The sequence below is a fragment of the Rhinoderma darwinii genome, chromosome 13 (genome assembly GCF_050947455.1).
Source record: "Rhinoderma darwinii isolate aRhiDar2 chromosome 13, aRhiDar2.hap1, whole genome shotgun sequence".
Classification (NCBI taxonomy): domain Eukaryota; kingdom Metazoa; phylum Chordata; class Amphibia; order Anura; family Rhinodermatidae; genus Rhinoderma; species Rhinoderma darwinii.
In genome coordinates this window covers 49,285,250-49,304,887 of record NC_134699.1, presented here as the reverse complement: position 1 = coordinate 49,304,887, position 19,638 = coordinate 49,285,250, and the positions used below count along the sequence as shown (strand labels likewise).

The following is a 19,638-nucleotide window of genomic DNA, read 5'->3' as shown; positions in this document are numbered from 1 at the left end:
CGTTTTTGTCACTGATAGCACCCTGAACCCAATCATTTCAATGGGCCCATGCACACTTCAGTTATTTAGACGGATCCGTTGTTCCGTTCCTTCATAAGTAGAGCATGCCCTATTTTGGTCAGTGATTCAGTGACCGTGTGGCCCATAGAAGTCAATTGGTCAGCCAAAAAAACGGATGGCACACGGAAGGCTTCCGTGTGCCGTCCGTTTTTGATGGGTCCGTTAACATAGCAATGGCTGGGTGAGCCAAAGTTCACAGACTACAGTACACATTCATTCCTGAAGATGGATGTGGAGAGACTCATAGCATTGGTTAATGATCACCCAGAACTGTGGGATACGCGGGCAGAATGCTACCACGACCGCTATAAAAAGGACGCCGTGTGGGAGGAACTTGCCAAGGAGCTTTTGACGCACAGATGGCAGCAGGGAACTAGTGCCCAGCGTCACAAAGTAAGTAAGTAAGTGTACACATTTCACTTCAAAAATCCCAAAACACCAAAGCAAGCCAAGCAGAGTCATCTCCAACTGTCCTCTATGCTCTGAAAGCTGCAGAAAACAGCACCAAAAACTTCTTGTAACCTTTCTATGGGTGTTTCCTGGGACTTGTGACAAGTTCAAATGAAGTTTACCTTCCGTTTTTTTAAACGGAAAAACGGAAGCCAAACGGAAGAACAACGTCCGTGTAAAACGGAAGAACGGAAACGGAGTGCACACGGAAACAAAAACGGACACACGGATCCATCAAAAACGGCCGATAAAACGGTGGTGGAAGTGTGCATGAGGCCTTAGGCTGTGTTCACATCAGCGTTTGGCCTTCCATTTATAGATTCCTCCGACGGAAAGGTCTAACGGGACCCATGAACGGAAGGCCGAATTGTTAAGATCTTGAGTAACATTATTTGTTTTTTTAATTTACAACTGGAAACACATTTCTGCTGACTTCTCCTTGAATCTGTCAGAACTACGACCGGTTCTGTTTGAAATGACTGAACATTCATGTAATGTAACGATTGGTGGTGTAAAATCACATTCTGTTCACTCTACCAGAGATGTAGCTACAATGGACGAATATGGATACTGTCAGATTGTTGGCCGCTGTAAAGATATGATTATCCGAGGGGGTGAAAATATATACCCAGCTGAAATAGAGCATTTCTTGCACACTCATCCTAAAGTCTTGGAAGCCCAGGTAAATCGTGGAAAACGGACGGGTAAAGATCATTTGCACTGGTTATTTTACACAGTCATATTTCAACTATTGTGTTGTTGTAGGTTGTTGGATTAAAAGATGAACGGATGGGGGAGGAGATATGTGCCGCGATCAGAATCCATCAAAATGAAAACTCTTCAGCAGAGGAGATCAAAGAATACTGCAAAGGAAAGGTAAGCAGTGATATCAACTAAGCAGGTCATCACAGGCGAAAAGCGTTTTATATTCTTGTGTATGGAAATAGAAATCAGCAAAGACAGGTACAGCTTAATATCTAACGGAATTACATTTACAATGGTACCTGTGGGGCCGATCCCACCTCAGACAGACGTCCAGATGATCATTGTGATTCTTGTATTAAAAAAAGCAAGGGCTATGCTTAGTTCTATCAGTTCCATTTATAGGTTTGTTAGACCTACCAGAAAGTGGGACAAGCTCACCACGGGTCCTGCCAAGTGGCCTACGGACCTTCCTAATCTTGACGTAGAAGATGTTTTAAATGCCATATTGAAATTACAAAAGGCCCTCCCAGTTACTAGTGATCAAGATTTCGCCTAAATGATATTCCATAGAGCAGATATTAGCCCCTACATTCAATCTAAGATGTCTCTAGGTTCTATATACACTTGTGCTAAATGTGGTTTCCCTAATGCAAACATATTCCATAATCTATGGGACTGCCCAAAAATTAGAGAATTGTTGGGGGAGGTACGAGACTACCTACACACTACTTTTAGCTTGTCTCTTCTTCTTAACCCAGAATGGGCCTTATTTAACATATGGATGTCTGAGGGTGACATAATGTCTAAACAGACGCGACACTTTTTATGCTTTTGGGTGGCAGCTGTGAAAGAGTATATTGCAGCATTGGTTGAACCCAGTATTGCCACCATTATCTTTCATTCAGGCGAAATTCTAATTTTTGTTCAAGATGGATTGGCTAAATGCTCTCACCAACAAAGAAAAATTTACAGAGCGTTTCTTCGAGGCATGGTCTCCACTTATTAATACTCTCCCACTCAATGTAAGGGCTCATTCAAACGAGCGTATATGTAGTCGGTGTTACGGCCGTTAAAACAACGGCCATCACACGGACTCACGTATTTCACTGGGGCCGTTCACATGACCGTTGTTTCAACAGGGCGTGTGAAGGATCTGTGAAAAAATAAGACATGTCCTATTTTTTTTTTTTGCGCCTCACGCATCTCACCATAGACTCTAGTCTATGGGGGATGCGTGATAACGCGTCCCGTATGGGTGCACCTCAGATGTGAAGAACTTCTGTTCGTATTAATACCTTTTATTTGATCTTTCATGCAACTTCTATATATGACAGAGCACTCCTTGTTATTATTGTATCGACACAATGGGCAGTGTATTTCGCACTGCGTGTATGTTTTATTTACTATTCTGTCTTCTGTTCAATCCAGTAAACTAAATTTCATCCATTTCCTTTCTTCTTTTCTACTCAACAGATCTCTCATTTCAAGATTCCTCGTTACATTGTCTTTGTAAATGATTATCCTCTTACAGTTTCTGGAAAGGTACGTGGGTAAAGCACATCATGTATTTTTTTTGAAGACATACACAGATGTAGTTCACTTAAGGGTGTATCCGGGAATAAAAAATAATAAAAAGGCCTCCCCCCCCCAGAAACAATGCCATACCTGTCCAAAGGCTGTAACTGGTATTGCAGCCCATCTCTATTAACTTGAAATGGGATAAGCTGCAATACCAGACATAGCCCATGGACAGGAGTTATGCTGCTACTTTCGTAGTTACATTTTTCCATAAGGGCTCATGCATGTGACCGTTTTTTTATTCAGTGTCCAATCTGTCTTTTTTGCGGATAGCATACTGAACAATTTATTTTTATGAGGCCAAGCACAAATCCGTTGTTTAATTTTTTTGCGGATCCATGTGTCTGTTTCGCTAAATTATAAAAACATGTCCTCTTCTTGTCCGTCTCACCCATTCTAGTGTATGGGTTATCAAAGAAAAAGGGACAGCAAATGGAAACGTCTAATATCTATGATTTGCGGTCCGCAAAATGGAAATGGTCATGTGCATGATGCCTAATACGGTGCCTTATTTTTGTGACTACTCCTGGCTTTGGCTGTGTGAATCCTTCCTCAAGGAGCACGCCAGAAAAAACTGAGGCACTGTGTTACGCCTTGTCCAGGGCCAACGTTCACCAGAGAGAATACCTGTGTCATGCAATGCCCACTCAGGTCCTGCGCTAGGCATAACACAGTCCGTCAGTTTTTACCAGTGTTCCTTTAATTGCCTTTTTATATCTCTGGTCATATTTTTGTTCTTTCTGCTCTTAATTTCAGATTCAGAAGTTTAAACTGAAAGAAATAATGGAGAAACAGCTGAAATTATGAGGAGAGAAAAAACACTGAAATGAAGAGAAACACTTCTCCCCAATGTCTTTCACTCCCCTCACTATAGAGACTTCCTGTGACCCCCACGCATGTCATGCTATACTTTACCTTTTAGGATATGGGATAGATCAGGTGTTCAGCTTTGAAGGGGTTTACCAACCTTTACATATCCCTCAGGTGAGGGTCATTTATGCACCTTAAAGAGGCTCTGTCACCAGATTTTGCAACCCCTATCTGCTATTGCAGCAGATCGGCGCTGCAATGTAGATTACAGTAACGTTTTTATTTTTAAAAAACGAGCATTTTTGGCCAAGTTATGACCATTTTTGTAGTTATGCAAATGAGGCTTGCAAAAGTCCAAGTGGGTGTGTTTAAAAGTAAAAGTCCAACTGGGCGTGTATTATGTGCGTACATCGGGGCGTTTTTAATACTTTTACTAGCTGGCCGTTCTGATGAGAAGTATCATCCACTTCTCTTCAGAACGCCCAGCTTCTGGCAGTGCAGATCTGTGACGTCACTCACAGGTCCTGCATCGTGTCGGACACATCGGCACCAGAGGCTACAGTTGATTCTGCAGCAGCATCAGCGTTAGCAGGTAAGTCAATGTAGCTACTTACCTGCAAACGCTGATGCTGCTGCAGAATCAACTGTAGCCTCAGGTGCCGATGTGTCCTCGCTCGTCTGACACGATGCAGGACCTGTGAGTGACGTCACAGCGTGATCTGCCAGAAGCTGGGCGTTCTGAAGAGAAGTGGATGATACTTCTCATCAGAGCGCCCAGCTAGTGAAAGTATTAAAAACGCCCCGATGTACGCACATAATACACGCCCACTTGGACTTTTACTTTTAAACACACCCACTTGGACTTTTGCAAGCCTCATTTGCATAACTACAAAAATGGTCATAACTTGGCCAAAAATGCTCGTTTTTTAAAAATAAAAACGTTACTGTAATCTACATTGCAGCGCCGATCTGCTGCAATAGCAGATAGGGGTTGCAAAATCTGGTGACAGAGCCTCTTTAAGCTTTGGGCAACAAGGTCACTGCTACTCTGATATACATGTGGCCTAAGCGGCAGTACAGTCAAATTAAATCGGTATAAAATTGGCCCAGATGCTACATCCCAAGGCCTGTATAGTGATAATATCCTTGAATAGTTTTTTTTTATATATTTTTAATCAAATATTTTCTTGGGGAAATTTTAATGTTTCGCATTACAAAACCAAGCCCAACAAACTAAGGGACTTTTGAGTTTATAGAGGGGGGGGGTCCCTGTTCAGAATCCTCAGCTCTTGTCCAGAGGAGAAATCGGTTACAAAGGGTACCTCCTGTTTTTGAGGACCTGTTACAAGAGCATAACACAATGTGCTGGGGGTCCCAGCAGGTGAACACTTTTGTGGCCACCTTATTGTTAAGGGACCCTTCTAGCAAGTAGGAATTGTCCAAAGCAGAAAACCCAGACGAATAGGTTTTAATTTTGTAGTGTGGTTTCAAATAACTATCAGTCTATTCATCAATGTACAAATTAGTCATTAATCTAATTAATATATTGGATGGTAATAGTATACCTCATTTAAAGGAGCACTCTATACTGATGCACTGTGTGAGGCAGAGCCTGAAGGGGTGCCGCATGTCTTCTCTCTTTGGCGTTCTTTGGTTCATGCACTGCCCTGCATTAGACAAAACACAGTGAATTAGCTTTGCTAGGAGTGTTCCTTTAAATGTGTTTTCACACAAGGATATGCCATAAATGACTGAGGGTGCGGCCACACGGTGCGGCCATGGTGCGTATATGTTGCGTTTTTTAAACTGGAGCAAGTTCTTTTTCAATAGAAGTCAATGGTGATATTTTGGCTATGGACAGACGGCTGCTATTATATTACAATGTGTTTCATAATGTCTGACCGCATGCAGTTAATGACCGCGCTGCCAATGTTGTTGCTGAACTGCTTGCATTTTTGCTAACAGTTCTGCAATGCATTGTAATGACCTATATACAGGAAGCGCCTAACAAATTCTACACCAGTGAAAACAATGACCATTAATTATTTCCTTTAAAAACGCAACAGAACTGCAGCATAAGGGAGGATTTACACGAGCGTGTAATACGTCCGTGCAACGCGCGTGATTTTCACACGCATCGCACGGACCTATACTGGTCTATGGGGCCGTGCAGACTGTCAGTGATTTTCACGCAGCGGATACGCACGATATGTCCTATATTTCTGCACTGTACGCGCATCACACACCCATTGAAGTCAATGGATGCGTGAAAATAACGCACACCACACGGAAGCACTTCCGTGGGACACACGTGATTCGCGCAACAGCAGTAAGAAGTGTGATTGCAAACAGAAAAGCACCACGTTCTTTTCTGTTTACAAACATACAAACAGAGTGTCATAATGATGCCGACTGCGCGAAAATCACGCAGCCATGCATCATATGGTGATGACACACGGAGCTGTTAAGTGCCTTTTGTGTGCACAATACGTGGCGTTTTTTGCGCACGCAAAACGCACATGCTCGTGTAAATCCTCCCTAACAGAGACAAAAAACGCACGCAGTTGACCGCATGTGGTTTTCAAATGCAACAAAAGCGCGTCAACTACACACCGTGTGGCCTTACCCTGATTGTTGTTGGTCCAGCCGCTGGAGAAGTGGCCACTTACTTGATCTGTTTCTGGCATTGCTCACATGTACTAGTAGCAGCGGTGTTTCAGTTTTCCACACTACAGAATTCATTCTAGAACTGCTTCTTTGAAAAAAAAAACAACATGATTAAAGCGTAACTAAACGTTCGATCAACTTTTTCTTTTCTAGCAGCATGTGTAATATAAATATATTTTGTAATATACTTTATTAATGAATTTGGGCTCTTTTTTGTGTTATATGTGTTTTAAATGGCCACTCTGACACTTTTCTACCACATTTTATTTCTTGTATGTCTCCTGTTGCTAGCAGAAATCCGTACACTGTGTGAATGTATCAGTGTACGAATTCTGTACAGGTGGTTGGTGGCCCCATCCTGACGTCAGATGTGCACGCCCCCATCGTGACGTCAGGAAGGTCTCTCTGCCTCTATATACTACACAGTTCATGGAAGAGACTGTGTGCACTGGTCTCTGTGATTCTCCCCCTGTCTCAGGACACTAATCTGAGCTGCTAATTAGCATCAGATAAGACTAGGACTGCTCCGTCCGTCCCCCCTCCCCTCCAAGAACCCTGCTGTCCTGTCTTATTTTCCCTGCACTTGCCAGGGAAAGTGAAAAACTCTTGATTGCTTTCTTCTGGAGTGTGCAGAGATATTCACATCTCTGTATATAATGTGTGCTGCTGTGCATAGCCCAGTGCACGTTCACAGTACTGTAGTTATACCTCAGAGTTCACTGCCCATGAAAGGTACGGTCTGTTTTACTGTGTGAGATCGTAACATCACACACAGTAAGACACGCCCCTAGACACGCCCCTAGCAACCGGCCAGAACCAGGAAGTGTGAGAAAATAGATGTGGACGGTTTCACAAGAAAAAAAGCTGCAAAAAAGGTACTTTGAAGTGAAAAAAATTGCTAGGAGTCATGTATTCACATAGAGGGACACAATAGCAGTTTAAATATTTTTTGTTTTCGAAAGTTTAGCTACGCTTTAAGATACAACTGTTTTTTACATGCAGTTTTGAATGGCATGTTTTCCCTTTTCAAGTTAGATGGAGGACTTTATATTTGCTGACTCTATAGTCAATGTTATCCAAAATCTCTGCAGCTTCCTCTAATAGTTGAATGTGAACTTGTTAGTAATATTTATTAAGCTTTTTTTAGTTCCAAACAGCCACATTTACTGGTAAATAGACCCGAAGCGGTAATGCAGTCACCTGTAAATTCTTCTCATATAAGTTTTAATTGCCTAAAGGGGATTTTCCAACACACGTTAGATTGTGGGGGTCCAAGTGCTGGGAACTCCAGGGATTATGAGAATGACTGTTTTGTGTCCTGATTGCTTGGTTGTTTCTGTATCTCCCATACACTAGAATACAGCATGCAGCCAAGGGTGTAACCATCACAGTTGCAGATGGGGCCTGGGAGTCTCCTGCAAAAAGTGGAGCCCTCCCGGACTCTCATGTATGGCAGTCTTTATTGGTTCAATGTGTGATGCAGGCAGATGACGTTTCCCCAAGCCCTGTCACCTGCCGAGCACCGTCTATACCCACCCCTTAAGTCTCCTGGCTGCATCCTCTTGTGGTCAGGAAGTACCATCTGATATGGCCGTCTACTGAGCGGAATGTAAAGTCTCCACCAAGGAGGAGCCGGAGGAAACAGAACTAGGTATTACCGTGGAGCCTGTCTCTGGGATCTGAATTCATTTTGTGGTCTCGGAGTGTGGGGTTTTAATAAATGAAAAATTTTACAGACCCATTCATTTCTATGGCGGACACCTTCCTGTATATTTATGGGAAGGTGTCTGCCGGAAAAACCTTCCTGTAAAAAAAATAGGACTATTTTTTCATTTTACGGACCATGCTCCAATACTTTATAATGGTAGCGCAGCCCGCAAATGCGGACGGCAGTCCGCCGCCGTAGTCACGGACCGTGATTACGGGCATGGTCATGTGCATGGGGCCTGAGTCTGGGGTCTGAATTTAATTTTTGGGTCTCTGAGTCTGAATGTGGAAGAGGACAGGACCAAAATTTGCTTTGGGCCCGTAGGACTTTGGTAACATTGCGTGCCGCACTTCCTCACCATTTCTCTCCAGCCCTTTCTATAGAATCTGAGATACAGAATAAACATTCTTGCGATAAATTGGGTGTCCCAGCGCTCCTCCTCCCTTCAGTCTAATGGTAAGGTGAAGGATGTTGCAGGTGTAAAATCCACTTTAAGACCTTTCTTCTTACAGATTAGCACAATATGTCTAGCGTACTCATCAGTCAGTAGCGGCCAGCAGAATATAGACGTCTGTGTTCTGAATTTATGTTTTCAAATATTTAAATACCTAAATTGGTTTGATCATCTTCAGTTCCAAATGTCACATTTTAGGTAATAAAATATAAAGGTAGTTCAATATATACAAAGAAATTGACAATAAAACCCAAACATGTCTTTGTCGGGCAATATTTTATTTGTATTAATATGATTATCCCGATAAATTCCTCATGTTACACTATTTACCTTTAAGCCGTCATCTACCATGACTACCAGGTCTAGATTTTAACTCTGTACTCTCTCGTATTCCTAAACCTGGTCCTTATGCATCAGTCAATTTAGGATGCTGCTTTAAGGGGTTATGACATAATGACAACCACTTTCCAAATGCCCTATTAGGGCACTTATAGTAATGAGTCAGAGAAGAGAGCCCCTCACAAAAAGCAGCTCTCGCTCTGGCAGACCCGGCCATGTATTACTATTATAGTTAGTAATGTATGGCCATACCCGGCTTTCCCCAGCAATGACAGCTGATAGAAAGGGGTTAGAGAAGCCAGACCTGCGGCCATCAGTAGATCGTTGAGTCAGCTTCTTTTTACAAATGGGTTGTCTTTGTAAGCGGATCTGTCAGCTGAATATACTGCCCTAGATAAAGACAGCCTATTACTGGGACAGTTCAGTTAGTCAATGAATAGCGCAGTCAACTACGCTATAGATTCCGTCAAAACAATAAAATCCTTACACAACGGTGACAAACAGAAACCATTTGCACCGGATCCGTCACCATTGAAATCAATGATGATGCAAACGGAAACCTATGGTTTCCGATTGTTTCAGTTAAGATTCATGGCCTCCCCTGACGGAAAGGTCCGTCGGAACCCATGAACGGAGTCCCGAAGATGTGAACGAAAGCCTTAGTGCCTTATACTGTGAATGCCAGGCCACCAAATACTACCTCAGTCACACAAGCTGGTTCTGTTTTGGGCAGAAAGATATCGCTTATCTGCACAATGCCGATGTCTTGGGTTTTTCAAAAAGAAACTCCTGTGAGAATGTGATTTGGTGATGGTTAAAGCAAAACTTTAGATGAAGTGTTTTATTGATCACTAGCTTAGCAGCACAACTAGGACATCTGCAAATGATTTAACACTTTTATTTCCAAAATGCACAAGACAGAGGAAAATTCCTTCACTGCCCACTCTGGAAAAAGACATACCTTTTCCTGCCATAGACTTATTATTGGCGTTAGGTCAAATTTTTATTGGACTGGAAGTAAAATACCAGTGAGATGGCCACAGTAGAAGGAACAACCATGTGCATCTGGCACCAATCCGTAAGAACTGTATTTTTAGAACATTTATAATGATTTGTATATTTGTATAGTTTTAATAAACGTTCTGCTTTCATGTGAAACCTTGGAATGTTTTTTGTGCCGGTTACTCTATGATCGTGAACCAAATGTGTTTTTTAATGGAGCGTTTCCAATATTAAAGAGGCTCTGTCACCAGATTTTGCAGCCCCTATCTGCTATTGCAGCAGATCGGCGCTGCAATGTAGATTACAGTAACGTTTTTATTTTTAAAAAACAAGCATTTTTGGCCAAGTTATGGCCATTTTTGTATTTATGCAAATGAGGCTTGCAAAAGTACAACTGGGCGTGTTGAAAAGTAAAAGTACAACTGGGCGTGTATTATGTGTGTACATCGGGGCGTTTTTACTACTTTTACTAGCTGGGCGCTCTGATGAGAAGTATCATCCACTTCTCTTCAGAACGCCCAGCTTCTGGCAGTGCAGACACAGCCGTGTTCTCCAGAGATCACGCTGTGACGTCACTCACAGGTCCTGCATCGTGTCAGACGAGCGAGGACACATCGGCACCAGAGGCTACAGATGATTCTGCAGCAGCATCGGCGTTTGCAGGTAAATCTATGTAGCTACTTACCTGCAAACGCTGATGCTGCAGCAGAATCAACTGTAGCCTCTGGTGCCGATGTGGCCGACACGATGCAGGACCTGTGAGTGACGTCACAGATCTGCACTGCCAGAAGCTGGGCGTTCTGAAGAGAAGTGGATGATACTTCTCATCAGAACGCCCAGCTAGTAAAAGTAGTAAAAACGCCCCGATGTACGCACATAATACACGCCCAGTTGGACTTTTACTTTTAAACACACCCACTTGGACTTTTGCAAGCCTCATTTGCATAACTACAAAAATGGTCATAACTTGGCCAAAAATGCTCGTTTTTTAAAAATAAAAACGTTACTGTAATCTACATTGCAGCGCCGATCTGCTGCAATAGCAGATAGGGGTTGCAAAATCTGGTGACAGAGCCTCTTTAATGATTCATTTACAGAGTCTTCCCATTTATTAACAAATTCATTCCTATTTTCTGCGCTGCTGCATTCAGATAGTATTCCTCCTTGCCTGTGATTGTCCTGATATTGCAGTAACAGGGAGGATTAGATAACAAGATCATACAATCTAATATTACACATGATTATAACAATCCCCATTATTCACACTCACTCTCAAAGGCTTCGTTCACATCTGCGTCGGGTTTCCGTTCATGGGTTCCATCGTAGCATTCCGTCAGGGGAACCCATGAACTGAATCCAAACTTAGACAAATAGAAACCATAGTTTTCCATTTGCATCACCATTGATTTCAATGGTGACGGATCCGGTGCAAATTGTTTGCGTTTGTCCCCGTTTTCTAAGGGTTCCATTGTTTTGACGGAATCCACATCGTCGTAGGCTTCGCTATTCATTCCGTTAAAACAACGGAACCCTTACAGAACGGTGACAAACAGGAACCATTTGCGCTGGACCCGTCACCTTTCAAATCAATGGTGATGCAAATGGAAAACTATGGTTTCTATTTGTCTCAGTTTGGATTCCGTTCATGGGTTCCCCTGACGGAATGCTACGACGGAACCCATGAACGGAGTCCCAATGCAGACGTGAACGAACCTTAGTGAGTTAAATGCAGCGATGCATGATGCTTAGGGCTGTAGGAGAGTGAAGGGGCATGGTGGGGGTTGTAATCATGTGGGATAGGTGCTGTGCGCGCCATGTATTCAGACTTCAGAGGGTGCACATAATTAAATTGTTATCGATTTTTACTGGCTAATAGAATAAAAATGTAGCTTGGATTTGAAATCAAGCAGAAGCAATAGGCTGAAGGCAGAAAGTAGAACTTAAAGAGGCTCTGTCACCAGATTATCAAATCCCTATCTCCTGATGAATGTGATCGACGCGGCAATGTAGATAACAGCAAAGTTTTGTTTCTTTTGAAAAACGATAATTTTTGCCCAAGTTATGAGCAATTTTATATTTATGCAAATGAGCTTTTCAATGGACAACTGAGCGTGTATTGTGTTTTTACCAACTGGGCGTGTATTGTTTTTTTACCAACTGGGCGTTGTGAATAGAAGTGTATGACGCTGACAAATCAGCATCATACACTTCTCATCGTTCCCACCCAGCTTCTTTCACTAAAGACACACAGCGTGACGTCACCCACAGGTCCTTCAACCTTGTCGTCGGACAAAGAAGATACATCGGCTCCGGGCGTCCAAAAGGTTAATATGCTCGTCTCTAGGGAGTTTACTATGCTTACCTGCACATGGTGATTCTGCTACAAATTCAACTTTACGCCTGGAGCTGATGTGTCTTCTCTCTTCCGACGCCAAGGTTGAAGGACCTGTGGGTGACGTCACGCTGTGTGTCTTTAGTGAAAGAAGCTGGGTGGGAACGATGAGAAGTGTATGATGCTGATTCGTCAGCGTCATACACTTCTATTCACAACGCCCAGTATTTAAATTGGGAGGTGTATAAATCTGAATGCAGTGAGCTCCCCCTAGTGGCAGATGCGAGTTAACAGAATTTCATCATGTAAATCAATTAAGATGTGAAGGAAAGCAGATAGAGCACTTAAATGGTGTGCCCACTCTTGCCATGGGCACAATATCAGTGGCATGATCTCCCTCTATGGCAGGAACACGGCTGCTGGCACGCCTGCATTCTGGCAACTACATAACAAATGGCTCAGTTGTAAAGACTACAACAGGGAACATACAGAATTCAGTACATCTATTTGTCTTCCAAGAACAGTAATTCCCGAGAAAGAAATGAGTCTTTAAATGACATTATTATAGTATTAGACAAGGCAGCAATTCTATATTCATCTACTGGGTCTAGATGTGATGATTACTTGTGAACATTTCTCGTGTCCTCATCTCACCATCCTGCGCATCATTATCAAACATATCCGGTTTGGCTGGAGACAGCAATGGGATATGTACAAAGCACAGTGGTAGACTGCGCTTCATGATATTCTGCGCTTCATGATATTCTGCATCTCCTTGTACTCCCTCCATCTTTTTCAGGATCTAATCTGTTTACCTCCTCTTGAAGATATGCAGTTTAAGGTCCATGGTGACGGGAGATCCAGGACCTGTTGGTCCTGCTTGTGAGAGATGGCTTCCAGTCACTTGATATGATAGACCCTGGTGGCTAGGCTCTATATTTCAGATGTTTCTGCGTTAAGGATATTTATTGACACTCAGTTGGAGATGTATAAATCATTGTTAGGTGGAGCTCACTGTATAATGATTTTATCATTTAATTCAATGATTGTGAGAAGGGAAGATGTAGATGGAGTTCAGTAACAGCCTCCTCTCATCACAGGCCCCATAACCGTGGCATGGTCTGCCACTATGGTAGGTACACTATCTCAGTGATCCCGAACCACCAGGCCGCAGACAAATACAGGGCTGTGGATCATTTGGTACCAGGCCGCGGTATCTGGTATCCGCCCCAGTGGCCGCAGGGTATTTCGGGAAAAAAAAACCGCACCAAACTGTGGTGCAGTTTTTCGCCCGGAATGTCCGCTGCAGAAAACTGCAACCTGTGATTGGCTGCAGTGGCAGTCATATGGGATGAAATGTCATCCCAGGAGGCCGGCCCTCTTAACGTCATCCAGGCCAGCCTCCTAGGATGATGTTTCATCTCGTGACCACCGCTGCAGCGATCACATGGTCATCCCAGGAGGCCGGCCTGGAGGAAAAAAATACTTCTGGGTAAATGTAAGTTGTTGTTTTTTTCCTGAGTTGCGTTTTTGCAGCGGAATTGCTGCGATTCCGCCACAATAAATGCAACAAATGCTATTTGTTGTGACTTTTACCTCCCATTAAATGCAATGGGGAAAACCCGCAACAAATAAGCAGCGGTTGCACAAATACAATTGATATGCTGCGGAATAAAACTGCACCGCATGTCCATTTCTGAGCAGTTCTTCTGCCCACTATTTCCGCAGCGTGTGGATGAGATTTGTTCTTCTATCTCATCCACTTTGCTGCTACTGTATTATGCTGTGGATTTTCCGCAACTAATTCCGTTGTGGAACATCTGCGGCATTTACGCAACGTGCGAACTGACCCTAATCCCCTGACCGCAAACCCCCCCCTGGAAAAATTCTCTTGCATGAAACTGGTCCTTGGTGCAAAAAAGGTTGGGGACCGCTGCTGATTTAGACTAAAGTATTTAGACACCCTTCTTAGTGATTGAATTCAGGTGTTTCATTCAGTCCCATTGCACCTAGTCATGCAGTTTGCATTTACAAACATTTGTGAAAGAAGACCTCTGAATTCCATTGTGGGCCTGTAATTGGATGCCAGCGTTGCAACAAGGCAATTCGTGAAATTTCTTCCCTCTTAGATATTCCACCAACAACTGTTAGTGGTATTATTATATTAATATAAGTGGAACTACATCATCTTTGCAGAATACGTAAAGTTAATGAGCGGTGTAGATGAGTGCTGAGGCTGAAAACTATTTGAATACACTGTATACTCGGGTAAAGTCGGTACTGGTCATAAACAAAATAGATACAACAAACGCGTAATGCAGATTCATAGTAAGACCTCATGCACACAACGCAATTTATCTGCATTTTTTGGTAGATGTTGTGAAGGGGTTTTTCTTCACCATGGAAAGGATTCTGCGATCATCCACCAGTGTTGTCTTCCGTGGACGTCCACGCCTTTATGGAGTTCACGAGATTATCAGTGCGCCTTTTTTTTTTTCCAAGAATGTACCAAACTGTTGATTTGGCCACTCTTAACATTTGTGCGATCTCTCTGATGGATTTCTTCAGCCTAACGATGGTCTGTTTCATTTGCATTGAGAGCTCCTTTGAGCTCATGTTGTGGGTTCACAGCAACAGATTCCAAATGCAAATGCCACACTTGGAATCAACTATAGGCCTTTTACCTGCTTAATTGATGATGTATTAACGAGGGAATAGCCCATGCAGCCCATTAAATAGCTTTTGAGATAATTGTCCAATTACCTTTGGTCCCTTGAAAAAGAGGCAGCCACATATTAAAGAGCTGTAATTCCTAAACCCTTCCTCAAATTAGGATGTGAATACCCTCAAATTAAAGCTGAGAGTCTGCACTTTAAGCCAATATTGATTATATAACTGTATATTCAATATGTTTTGGTAAATACCTAAAATGCCAAAACTTGTGTCACTGTCCAAATAATTCTGCACCTAACCGTATAAATATGACTGATTGATTTTTCCACATACTCAAGGAAGATGTATTAGGATTATATATTGGGACTATGCCAACGTAGTGCTATGCATTTACATGACAGAAAATACGTTTCACTTAGAAATATCCTTATACGGTGTGTCCACTTTTCTCCTGCAGTAGGCAGAGAAAACAGACCTCCAGATTGCATGAGACTGGTAGAGCGAACAAGAAGTTATAGAAATTGTACATAATTCAAAAAACATGGCTGTTTTTTTTTTTTTTTAAAACATCACCACACCGGTCTGCAGGTTGTGTGCAGTATTGCAGGTCAAACCCATTCACTTCAATGAAGCGGAGTTACAATGCCAGACTAAACCCATGGGCAGGATTAGTGTTGTTTCTGAGAGAAAGCAGCCAAGTTTTTCTAATCCCCTGTCCCCCTGAAGACCTGAACCTAGTAATTTGGGAAAAACTCTAAATCATTTGCCAAGTCTGCACCAAGCTCCCAACACCTAGGACAGGATGTTGATGCCGCCCTTTCCATTTTGAATAGTCTCACAGGAGTGAAATGTTTGAAGGATCATGTATAACTGGGTTATCCTGTTCTTCACAGACAGTGATACCTTGAGATGCGATTCTATTAAATCACCGGGTTTTCAAATTTGTGGTGTGCTAGTAACTTTAAGATGAGGTGGGTAAATATAGAGCAGATCGTGACCCACTGGGGCCTTGGCATCAGGCCAGAGGTTACTTTCAAGTCTATAGTAAAATATGAGTAAGCCTACTGACACAGAGTTTTGGTTTCTGGTGTTTTGGGGGTCAGTTGTGTTTTGTTTTTTTATAAACAGCATGCTCTAGGTATGGTGTTTTTTCAGATGTTCATGAATCCGGTCATGAACACGGATACCCGGTTGTGATATACTATTGTATATCCGGCTAATATAATATGTATGCATGTTCATCTTGTTGTTTGCTTATAATGCTTGAAACAATAAGACACAGAATGTAAAGCAAATGAAAATGATTATTTATTTCTCAGTAGAACCACAGTATGGGCTTGGGAAATGAAACATAGGAACAATCCCAACCATGACGGCTATGCATGAAGTTGACTCCACACACTGAACCAAAGTCCTATCAGTTTGAACATCCACACACTTCTGAAAATTAGAAACGCGAAAGTGATCCATAAACCAGACAACCAGAATAATTTCAAAAGAATAGTAAATTGTATGTCAAAAACAACATTGCCTTGGCCCTTCTTAGCCCCTTCCCAACGGCCCACGGTCTTTATTGACGGTGGGCAGTGCAGGTCCGGAATATACAGCAACGTCTTTTGGCGTTGCTGTAGAAATGGCTTATGAGCGCTCATTCTCTAAGCAAGAGTTGATACTAACAGCTCCTGTACTTAGAGACGCCTAGTAAATACAGCTGGGATCGGAAGAAACTCGGACCCCAGCTGTTTAACCCTTTGGTCTGTGACCGCGGCATGATCTAAGGGCACTTCCCTCTTTAATCGCGTTACCCGTTGATGCGATTGGAGACTGGGGGAACCTTCTGCAGTCAGCCCTGGGGACCTAGAAAATACCTCGGGGTTGTCTGTTCAGTATGACTGCTATTAGGGACACCCTGTGTTGCCCTAACGGCAGCCTGTGCCATAGTGACACAGTATATAACGTATTAGCATACAGGAAAAACTACGCAGGAAGAGAATTCCATTAGTCCAGCATAAAACAAGGCCTTGTATAGCCACGTCAGTGAAAAAATAAGAAAGTTATTCCTGCTGAAAGGCAAAAACGAAAAAATGTTGCGGGTTATTGAGGCCTTTTCAGGCCTGGTCATTAAGGAGCTAAAGCGACCCTCCAATCCCCCCAAAAAATTACTACATTGGAATGTATAGATAACTAACCTGTTGCCCCCTGCATCTAAATGATCCTGCCTCCGTAAATGTGTTCCAGTCGCCTGTTTTCCACTTATTAAAATGGCCGTCTCAGACTTCACACTTTCTTCGGGAGTCTGAGACACACCCAGCCCTCCACTGCCCTCTGATAGACAAGCACTGATGATTTGCCCCGTGTCAGCGCTGTGTCCAGCAGCACCGACGTCATCAGTGCTCGTCTATCGCAGTGGAGGGGGTGGGGGCGTGCCTCAGACTTTCAAAGAAGCTCTCCATAACCAAGTCTGTGGCCATCTTGAAAAGCGGAACCGGAACGCATGACCAGAACATGGATCATTCAGGGGCAGGGCAGCAAGTTAGTTGACTATACATTTTCAATGATGGGGTCGCTTTAATAAAGAAAGAACATAGCTGGTAACGTCATTAAATGAGTCACTTTAGACCAGGGGAAGGCAACCTTACTTTGTATCGAGTTGTGACTGGACCAGGGGGAATGATGGGTACGTTATCAAGGGCATTGCTGGGATCTTATAAAACATAAAACATGAGTGGATATTATTTTTTACATTTAAATTCAGGTTACAGAACATACAAGATAGCACAGTACTGATGAGACACAGTCACAGGCAAAACATACAACAACATTCAGTGACTCACAGGTGACTTATTTTCTGATCGGAGTTGGTCTCTTTCCTCATCTCCTTTTGTCCGCGACCGCCATGGATTGTTTTTCCAGACATGACTCATTTCTGCAGATATCATTCAGTAATAGTCAATCAGTAATAGTGCATACCCACATAATGCCCACAAAATAATTGTTCCAATCAGGTTGCTCTAATAAATGGAAACGGGGACACATTAGGTGGCAAATTTATTTGTTATGCCCCCTCTCTAACCATGCCCAATCCCAGTCCAAGCACACATTTAACACCTATCCAGACAATACCACACGTTACTGAAAATATCACCCATGGGGGCAATTCTCTGCAGATGAGTGGTGTATTAATCTGCAAAATATATCACTATGTATGTCAGAAGGTAGGGTGGGACGGAGCAATGTTCTGCAGATCTATAGGGACAGTGGTTTAATAATCTGCTGCTCTGCGGAGTGGGGGGGGGGGGGAATGTTAAGCATCAAGATCTCAATGCTTGGAGTCTGACAATAAGCCATGTGCGGAGGAACCACGACACATCCAATGTACTCCATGCACGGAATGTTCTCGTTCGGTGTCTGTTCTGCCAAAATAGTGGGGGTGCAGCGAGTACCAGGCTTTGCTCTGCTAAGGTGGCAAAGCAGAATGATACTCATTCTCCCATTGGCACCTCTGGGTGGCGTACTCCAGAGTCTATTCAGTCCGGCTGAGATTTGCTGCAGACAAAATGAGGTGATGGGGCACAGAGCCGATGGCTCCTGAGCTCTGCAGTAGTTTTCAACTTTATCCATGTCCTGAGGATGCCGCTAAAGTTGGAAAGTGGCTATTGGCTGTATTAGCCCTTTTATATGCCCTTTTATTTGCTCTATAGTTATATATTACCTTTCATAATCTATACAATTACATAGTACATAGTACATAGTATAGTTCAGTTGTTCAGATAAAATATCCTGTTACTGACCTTCGGTTTCTTTGGGTTCCATTGCACAACTATTGTTTCTAATTCTTGCTGTTCGCTCCTCTAATATATACAGACAGTTCTTCCTGAGAACGTCAGGGAATGCCCCATAAAACACGCAGATGTCTTGAGAAATTGAATGTCATGGACAGGAATTTATATTATAGATACTTCCTTCTTTTTAATTTTGGAGCTTTAACCCTTTCAGGACTGAGCCATTTTTGGATTTTCACTCCCCGCCTTCCGAGAGCCATAACTTTTTTATTTTTACGTCTATAGAGCGGTGTGAGGGCTTATTTTTGCGGGTGGAGTTGTCGTTACTATTGGTAGCATTTAAAGTACCACGTAATGTACTGGGAAAGGGAAAAAAAAGATATTTGCGGGATGAAATTGCAAAAAACGGAGATTCCTCGATTTGTTTTTTGGGTTTTGTTTTTACAGCTTTCATCGTGCGGTAAAAACGAGAACTTACCTTTATTCTGTGGCTCAATACGATTACGGTGATACCAAATTTATATAGGTTTCTTTATATTTTACTACTTTTAAAGAAAAAAAAACAGTTTTGTGTCGCCATATTCTGGGAGCCATAACTTTTTTATTTTTTCATTGATTGAGCGATGTGAGGGTTTATTTTTTTGCGGGACGAGCTGCAGTTTTTATCAGTACCATTTTTTGGTACATACAACTTTTTGATCACTTTTTTATTAAAAAAAAATGTAAGCGCTAAGTTGATCAAAAAACAGCAATTTTTACTTTACATTTTATTAGCCCCCCTAGGGGACTTGAACCAGCGATTGTTGGTACAATACACTGCAATAGTAAGTATTGCAGTGTATTGTCATTTTTACAGGCTTCTGTTAGGCACACAGGCAGGGCTTAACAGAGGCAGAGTGAAGGCAGTCCTGGGGCCCTTCATTAGGCCCCTGGGTTGCCATGACAAATGTCATCACCTCACGATCTCGTTTTGGCTAATAGGAGAGTGGACATGTCCCCATACTAGACTGAGCTTACCCATGGAGACAGATCTGCTTTCACTGTTCTATATATTAGAAATATTGTAATATTCAATAAT

At 42.6% G+C, this 19,638-nt stretch overlaps 1 protein-coding gene across 1 annotated transcript in view; it reads left to right on the top strand.

Moving 5' to 3' along the window:
* ACSF2 (acyl-CoA synthetase family member 2) overlaps positions 1-3,819 on the top strand; it is an 87,169-nt gene extending 83,350 nt beyond the window's left edge. Inside the window, exons 13-16 of the mRNA XM_075845064.1 lie at positions 1,051-1,192; positions 1,276-1,386; positions 2,689-2,757; positions 3,550-3,819. Of these exons, the coding sequence (XP_075701179.1) occupies positions 1,051-1,192; positions 1,276-1,386; positions 2,689-2,757; positions 3,550-3,600 (373 nt within the window). The 3' untranslated portion in view covers positions 3,601-3,819. The remainder of the gene's footprint in view (positions 1-1,050; positions 1,193-1,275; positions 1,387-2,688; positions 2,758-3,549) is intronic.
* Positions 3,820-19,638: the final 15,819 nt, after the last annotated feature.